This window comes from Merops nubicus, unplaced genomic scaffold (assembly GCF_000691845.1).
Source record: "Merops nubicus isolate BGI_N331 unplaced genomic scaffold, ASM69184v1 scaffold28490, whole genome shotgun sequence".
Classification (NCBI taxonomy): Eukaryota; Metazoa; Chordata; class Aves; order Coraciiformes; family Meropidae; genus Merops; species Merops nubicus.
This window is the reverse complement of record NW_008584047.1, coordinates 5,433-13,953: the sequence shown is the minus strand read 5'-3', so window position 1 is coordinate 13,953 and position 8,521 is coordinate 5,433. Positions and strand designations below refer to the sequence as shown.

Sequence of the window (8,521 nt, the reverse complement as noted above, 5' to 3'; positions counted from 1 at the left end):
CCCCCCCCCCCTCCTAGGGCTGTTTATCCACAGCTCATTTGCAGCCCCTGCTGTCGTCCAGGGAGGATGAGGGGCAGCAGGAGGGGATGTGGATGCTGGGGGTGCCATGGCAACCTGGGATGGGGAAGGGAGGGTTTGTTTGGCAGCTCGGGGGGGTCCCTTCAGGGGCTCTGTGGCTCTTTGGTGAGGTGATGAATGAACCTTGTTATGGGGAAGGTGTTGGGTATGACCCCCCCCACTCTCAATTCCCTGCACACCAGAGGATCCCTTTTTGCTCCTCATTCAACTTTGGAGATACTGGGGGTTGGGAGAAGTTCATCTTGAAATATTTGTTCACTTTATTGACTCTCATGGGAAGAGGAAACCTTGTGGTTGTAAACAGAATATTTTGGACCTCTAATATCTTCCTGCTCGCTGAATCCCACGTGGGAAGTCTCTTTGCAGAGCACAGAGTTGTTCTTCAGATCTTTGGGGGAATTTTGGGCAGAATTGGGTTTAAATGTGGAGGCAACTGGTCGTGGAGTGGCTTATTGTACCTGGACCGTGTTGGTGCTTGATGGAGAACCCAACACCTTCCTTCTCTCCCTCCTTTGTGGTGGTGACCTGTCTGGATGTGTTTTTTTCTCCTTCCTTTACATCTAAATGATCTTTGTGAGATGCTGCTGGAGGCACGGTTCATGCTGGCACCTCCTGGAAGGATTGATCTTGTTCTAGAGCTTGTTGGGTTTTGGCAAGAAGGAGAAGCAACCACACTGGAGGAGCAGAGCACCGAGTGCTTGTTGCATCCAGAATCCAACAGACTTCCTCTGGAGGAGTAAATATTTTGTGGAGCTCCATTCATATGTCATCTAATTGATGTGTCAGTGCCAAAAAAGCCTTTTCAAGAGGTTTAGGTGGTGCTGAGCAACGTTGAGGTGGTGGTTGGTGGCTGGTGCTCCTTGGGATGTGGCACCATGGTGGGCTTGGAGTTTTTTGGTGGTCTTGCAGCCTAGTTTGGTGGGTGATACATGTTCTTCTGGCCAGAGCATGTTGTGCCTGATGGGTCTGGTGTCCTTGCTGTTGGGTCTGTGATGATCCATGCAGTGCTCCAGGCTGGGAGAAGAATGGCTGGAAACTGCCTGTTGGGAGAGGACCTGAGGGGATTGGTCAACAGCTGGATGGAGAGGAGCCAGCGTGAGCCCAGGTGGCCATGAAGGCCACCAGCATCCTGGCTTGGATCAGCACTGGTGTGGCCAGGGATAATCCCCCTGGGCTCAGCACTGGGGAGGTTGTCCCTTGAATCCTGGGGTCAGTTTTGGGCCCTTCACTCCCAGAAGGACCTTGAGGGGCTGGAGCGTGGCCAGAGAAGGGCAACGGAGCTGCTGGGGAAGGGTCTAGAGGCCAAGTGTGGGGAGGAGCAGCTGAGGGAGCTGGGGGTGCTGAGCCTGGAGCAAAGGAGGCTCAGGGGAGACCTTCTGGCTCTGCACAGCTCCTGACAGGAGCCTGGAGCCAGGGGGGGGTCGGGCTCTGCTCCCAGTGAACAAGGGACAGGACAAGAGGGAACGGCCTCAAGTTGCCCCAGGGGAGGTTGAGGTTGTCCCTGAGGAACAATTTGTTCCCCTGGAGGGTTGCCCAGGGCTGTGCCAGGCTGCCCAGGGCAGTGGTGGAGTCCCCACCCCTGGAGGGGTTTCCAAGCCGTGGAGATGTGGTGTGAGGGCCATGGGTTAGCCATGGACTTGATGGAGTTAGCTCAACAGTTGAGCTCCATGATCCTGAAGGTCTTTCCCAGCCTGACCCACTCTCTGCTCCAGCCCCATGTCCTTGCTGTCGGGTCTGTGGTGGTCCCAGCAGCTGCAGCACTGGTGGGTTGTTCTCACCAAGGGACCTGACTCCAAACCATCATCACTTCCAGATGTTTTTGCCTGGGCACCATGTACCAGCACCTTCCCCTGACCCCTGGGAGGGCTTGCTTTGAAGCTGAACTGGTCCATGCCAGTGGGAAGGTTCTGCAGGAGCAATGAGCTCCTGGTTCCTGGGGACTTCTTGGAGCAGTGTTGGGAGCTGAGGGGTCTTGGTCCATGAGGGGTCTTGGTCCATGAGGGGTCTTGGTCCATGGGTATCAGTTCTAGGCTTGGGCTTGAAGTTCTCCTGGCATCTCCTTGCTTGTGGTCAACCTGGGGCACGTTGGTTGTGCTTCCTGGCTTCGTCTGGTGTCACCAAGTCACTTCCCCAGGTCCTCAAAGTACAGATGTGTTCCTCTTGGGTTTTTCGCTCCGAGATAGGATATTTGGACTTATTTTTTCTTGTAGTATTTAGAGCCAAGAGGTCTGCACCCCCTGGAGCTGCTGTAGGGCACAGCTTGGGGATGCCTTGGGCTGGGGCAGCCTGAGAGGAGAAGGCTCCAGCTGGGGAGACATTTAGTCTGGAGAGAAGGGAGAAATGTTTGACCCTGAGGGTGTTGAGCCCCTGGCCCAGGTTGCCCAGAGAGGTGGTCACTGCCCCATCCCTGGCACCATCCCAGGTGAGGTTGGCCGGGGCTCTGAGCACCCTGCTCTAGCTGCAGATGTCCCTGTTGAGTGCAGGGGGGTGGGACTGGGTGACCTTCAGAAGTCCCCTCCCACCTAAACCAGTCTGGTCCTCATGCTGGGGTTCCTGCTGGAGGGTAGAGTCATTCCCAGCTGCTGGAGCTGCTGCAGCAACCACACTCTTGACACTGTTGGTTTGTGGTTGATGGGGACGGGTGAAGGTTCCGGAGTAGGATGTGAGGATGAGGAAAGGAACCCAAACAGCTTCAGTTTGGGGTGGGGAAAGACCTTGGAGGGTGCCAAGATGAGAGCAGGCACCCACCAACCCTCACTGTTGCCCAGAATACACCCTGTGTTTGACTGGGCCTCTTCTGAAGGAACTCAACTCCCATCCATAAGCCACCAGGAGTGGGAAGTCCCTGTGTGAGATCCTGGTTGGGTTTTACATGATCCAACCTCCTTGGCTCTTCATGGAGAGGGAGCTCTACATCTTCTTCAAGCCCAGGCTGGTGTGAAGCTGCTAGGGTTGGTCCATGATGCTCAATCCCAAGGTGGGATGGGGACCAAAGCGTCCCTGCACCTCTTCTAATGGGGATGGGGGTGGAGATGCTCGTTGGCACTGGTGGGCAACCTGGTGCAGTCCACGGGAGGTGGCTTGGTACTGACTGTTGCTTTCTCTTCTTCCTCTTATTCTTTTTTTTTCCAGACAGAAATTGCTAAAAGACTGAATACAATTTTAGCCCAGATCATGCCTTTTCTGTCACAAGAGGTAAGCACCTTCTCACACCCTACAGGGGGGATGCTGCTTCTCCTGGGGGGGTTTCCCCTCAAAGGGGGTCTTAGGATGGGCTGTTGGACCTGTTCCCACCAAAAAAGATGGGAGAAACAAGGCTCAGATCTTGTGTGTGTGCTGCAAAACACAAGGTTGGGGGGAGCTGGACCCCATGAGGGGCTTTGAGCAACGTGGTCTAGTGGGAGGTGTCCCTGCCCATGGCATGGGGTTTGGACTTAGATGACCTTTAAGGTCCCTTCCAACCCAAACCAATCTATGATTCTTTGGGGTCTGGGTTGAGCTTGGGGAGCTAAAAAGTCTCCGAGGGGCTCTTCCAGCTCCGTGGATGAGGGAGATGCACCCAGGCTGCTGCTCCTGAGCAAACTCTAGGTGAAAAACCAGGGTGAGAAGCTCTGGAAAGAGGGGTTAGGCCTCGAGCTGGGTGCCCTTATGCCCAACACTGACCTGTGCCCCTCTTTTTCCCCCCCCCAAGCACCAACAGCAAGTGGCTCAGGCTGTTGAGCGTGCCAAGCAAGTGACCATGACGGAGTTGAATGCTATCATCGGGGTACGTGGACTTCCCAATCTGCCTCTCACCGTGTGTATACCCCTTTTATTCCTATCATTTACCATCACCAGAGGCAACCCTGCGCTCAGGAGGGGGAGCAGGGCAGCCCCCCACCCCCTCCAAAACTCCCCCGAGCCATCCTCGAAGCAGCTCAGTCCCCATCCCCAAGGGCTCGAGCAGCACTGAGAACTTCCACCAACCCCCAAATCCAGCAGACTGGGGGGCAACTGGGGAGCCCTCCCAGAACCCCCTGAGCCCAGGCTTGTCTCTGTGTGTGCTGTTGATGTGAAATGTGCTGTAAACTGGACAGAGTTGTGGTGCCATGCATTGACTTGACCTGCTCCCTTCCTAACCTCTTTCTTAGGTGGCTTTTTCAAGATTTAACCGTTTTAAAGATTTAACTATTTTTTTGCTTCCTTTCATGGGTGTCACGGTCTCAATCCTGCAGCTGATGAAGCTTGGGGGGGCTTCTTTAACCCTGAGTTGGTCCCCGACCAGTATCCAGAGCTCCTCTGAGTGTTGGAGCTCGTTTTCCAAGAAAAATACTTCACAAAATACTAAATTCTGCCTTTTTTTGAGTAACCCTTTGCACTTTTTCCTTAAGCCACAAGGATCTCGGTGATTCCCTGCGTTGTTCTTGCCTTTGTGTCCCATTTTTGTGGTTTTAGGGGTAGAACCAAGCGTAGAAACTTGCTGGGGTCTGAGGAGAACCTCTCTCCAGCAGCATCTCTCGTGGTGAGGGTTGTCTGGTGGTGGTTTTTGGGAGGGGATCCTGTCTGGATGGGTCCCTGTTGGGGTGCCAGGCAGGGAGGGGGCTGCCTGCACCTCCTGCCTGCACCTCCTGGCAGCCCGAGGATGAGCTGGGGGCAGAGGCAGAAGGATGCTGGGCTTTGATGAGCCACTTCTAGGTGCAGGCAGGAGCTGCTGCAAGGCAGCTAGAGGCAGATATTGGAATTCAATTAAGGGTAACGAGCTGGGGCCCGTGACCCCCATTTTGGAGGTAATTGCTTCCTTGGATCAGAGCTGTCATTAGGCTTCAAATGGCTTCGCCTGACCAACTTCCAGGGAGCAGGATGGGGAGCAGGGAGCTCTGAGCATCCCTGGAGGGGCTGCAGGGAGGGTGGCGAGCGATGGCCACCCAATTTTGGGGGGGTAAAAGGGGAGGGTGGTGCCTCTCTCAGAGTCCTGCACGCTCCGGGTGGGCACGGAGCCGCTTTGGCTTGCTGGGCTGTGCTCCTCAGGGGCTGCTGCCCCCTCCCTGCTGCCTCCCCAAGATGTGAAACCAAGAAAAATGGGATTATTTTTAAAGTTTTTTCTTCCCCCTCCCAGTAATTTCTCCCCTCGGTGCCAGCAGAGGGTTGTTCCTGCAGGGATGCTGGTGGGGGGTGGATCGCTGCTATCCCCTGCCCTCGAGGGGAAGCAGGCAGGGAGTTGGGGTTTACATGGAGCCTGCACCCCCCTTCTGTCCCCCCAGCTTGGGGGGGCTCCCCAGCACCAGGACAAGGCCCCTGTGTCTGTCCTCCACCAGCAGCTTGGGGTGCAGGGGCTTCACACCAAACCCCCCATGCACCAAAAGCCTCTTTTATATTTTTTTTTTTCCTTTTTTTGCCCCTTTTGAGGTCAAGAACTGTTAATTTTATGCATCTAGGCCATTGTCTCTTAGTTCCTCTGCTTCAGGCTTCTGTGAAATCGAGCCCTTGATTTGGTTATAGCTCTGGAAATGATTAGACTACTTGACTAAATTTAACGCCAGTGGTGAACTTAAGTGGTGAACCATTAAATCAGTGAACAAAGGCATGAAGCATGATGGACATAATCCAATTAAAAACACTCTGCATACGAGATAGTCCTCGCCAGCCTTTCTCCTAAATCTGTAACCTCCTTCAGATCTTCACCATATTGGTCTGGCACACCCTGAGGGACCCCAGGAGGGAAAAGTCTCCGTGGTTGGTCTCCGACCAGCTCCTCTCTCCTGGCCTTGGAGGATGGTGATGTCCTTGCTGTCACCAAGGCTGGGTCTGAAGGACCTTTGCCTGCTCCAGGGTGATAGTCCTGGGCTCTGCAGGGAGCTCAGTCCAGTTGGAGGTCCTACCAGCAGAGGAGAAGCCCCAGTGCTGCAGCATCCTGAGCGGGTGTGAACTTCCCTGCACCTCTTGAGGTGTCGAGGGGGAGTCCCTGGCCCTGGGCTGCCCCAAGGTCTTGTTGGGCAGGACCCTCATCTTGCTTGGTGGACATTCCATCTTGTCCCTGCTGCTGGCCGAGGTGTGGGGCATCCACCCTGGGTAGCTTTTTGTGGGTGCAGGGGGAGTTTTTTTGGGTGCTGAAGGTGGCTGAGGAGCTCCTGCAGCTTCTTCTCACCCAGGGTGTATTTTTTTTAGCCCTTTGGTGTGTATTTTTAAACCTACCCTTTTCCAGGGAGGAGGAGAAGGGACAGGGGAGGGAAATTGGGCTTTTCAGCAGAGAAGACTCCAGGAGAGCAGCATCACTGCATCCCTCTGCTCCGTGGAGACCCAGGTGGATTCTAAACCCCTCCGTGGAGCCTCCTGGACACGATTCCTGAGCTCTGGGCAGGAGGGACGAGCAGTGAGGATGGTGGAGATGTCTGGGGAGCCTGGGGACACCCCAGGGACACTTGCCATGGAAGTGGCTTGGCCAGGGCACCAGGATGGAGATCTTCAGCCCTGAGGTGGGACCTTCATGGAGCTACGGACACCTTGAGGCTGGACAGAGGGACGAGGCTTCAAACCAGAGCTGCCCCATGAGGAGTTTTTATTGCCCAATGGATTCTGCTCCATGGTTCCTGCCTGCCAAAGAGGAGAAAACCACCTTTAATCATCACAGTGGGATGTTGTGTCTTGAAAAATCATCTCCCCTCCCTGAGCTGGCTCAGGGGGGCTCAGACCCTATGGAGCTGGTCCCCTGTGGCTCCCCGAGCCCTTGGATGGATGTATTTGGTGGTGACTTGGAAAAATGAGGCAAGAAACCAGGATTTTTCTGCTCCAGTGGGGATTCTTCCTGCCTTGCCCAGCTGAGTGCTGCTGGAGCTGCTCGTGGTGGAGCTGTGTTGTCTCCTGGGGCTGTGCCAAGGCTGTGATCCCATCGTTGCTGCCCGGACCCGTGGTGTCCATCAGACCAGGACCTTCTTCTGGTGCTCCTGCTGCTGCTGCAGGGGGTGGAAAGCTCCTGGGGGGAGCGTTGGGCAGCACAGAGGCTTCTGCCCACCGTGGATGTTGGAGGTGGCTGAGGATAAAGCAGCAGGTTTTGGTGTCTTCCTGCCCTGTGGTGATGGGCACTGCTGGAGAGCTTGGAGGAGAGGAGCCTGGGGTGTTGGACCACTAGGGATGCTCTGGCATGGTGGCCAGCCCTGCCTCTTGCTTAATTGGGTGGAAATCCTGTGAAATTGGGACTATACAGAGCCTCACTAGTTTCAGGAAGACCCGAGGCTCCATTCCTCTTGCTGTGGTGTTAAAGGGATTGAGCTGGATGTGTGCTGAGGAGGCAGGATCTGTGCTCTTGAGGAACACCTCAGCACGGTGCTGGCACCACCTGGCAGAGCCCTCTCTGGGACTGGGGACCCTCCCTGGGGCTCAGGACCCTCCTTGGGGAACCCCCCCCAAGCAACGAGCTCTCCTTGCCCTGCTGCCTCCTGTGCTCTGGTTTGAGGACATCTGAAACAGCTCCTGAGGATGCTTCCCCTCCTCTGCCCTGCGGATGGAGCAGCCCCAGCAGAAGCCAAAAAGCTCCTTTTTTTTTCCCAAGGCCATGGTGATTTATGGTTTTTCCTCTTAACAGCACCTCAGAGGCCTTAATTGCCTTCTCCATTTGGCTTCTGCCACAGCCGAGACCTCTTTGCTGCCTGGAAGAAGCTGGGTTTTGAGATAATGCATCTCCTCTGCCTTGGAGATGGAGCTACTGCCTCTCAGCCCTGACCCTGGGGGGGAGGATTTTCCTCTTTCCCCCTCCCTCAAAGGTTTAGAAACCAGAACCTGGCAGCTGTGGGTCACCCACCTCCTCTCCTGCACCCAGCAAGAGGCTGCTGGGTCCTGCTGTGCCCATCAGAGGGTGACAAAAGTCACCCCCTTCCTGCTGCCCCCTAAAATAGGTGCTGGGGGGTGGGTGGAACTCATGTTTCCCCCCCAAAATGTGGCTTCAGCGTGGGGGTTTGAGTTCCAAAAAGCTGCATCCTGGCTAGGGGGGTTTGTGTGCCATGGGTAGTGTCACCCCTCCAGCAGGCTGTGCTGGGGTCCCCCCAGTACTGAAATCTGGGGGTACCCACATACATCCACTTGAAGCACTGGGGAAAACGTGCTGGAAATTTCCCTGAGGGGAGATTTTGGAAGCGTAGAGTCCCCAAGAGCTGGGAGGTGGTTTTGGGGTCTTCCTGCTGCTGGGGGTTGAGCTGAGCTGTGCTGGGAGCAGCCCTTGACTCCCTGGTTGGCACTGAACCCCTCTGGACCTCGTGGGAAGGGTCCTCGATGGCTTTTGGGGGTGCAGGGAGGTGGGTGGGTGATGTGTCTGCTCAACTAGAAGGCTGTTGGGTCTGGTGACAGCTTCTGCAGGGCTTGGTGGCACTGGGGAGGGAGGAAACATGCCCTGAGCTGGTCGTGGGGACCCGGGGGAGATGTGGGGTCTCTGCTGCAGCTCGGGTGTTCCCCCCCCCAGCCCATGATTCCTGCT

At 55.7% G+C, this 8,521-nt stretch overlaps 1 protein-coding gene across 1 annotated transcript in view; it reads left to right on the top strand.

The window, feature by feature from the left end:
* Nucleotides 1-8,521, top strand: part of LOC103775538 (transducin-like enhancer protein 3) — a gene marked incomplete at its 3' end in the record, with an annotated part of 18,566 nt that overhangs the window by 4,687 nt on the left and 5,358 nt on the right. Inside the window, exons 2-3 of the mRNA XM_008943002.1 lie at nt 3,211-3,273; nt 3,770-3,844. Of these exons, the coding sequence (XP_008941250.1) occupies nt 3,211-3,273; nt 3,770-3,844 (138 nt within the window). The remainder of the gene's footprint in view (nt 1-3,210; nt 3,274-3,769; nt 3,845-8,521) is intronic.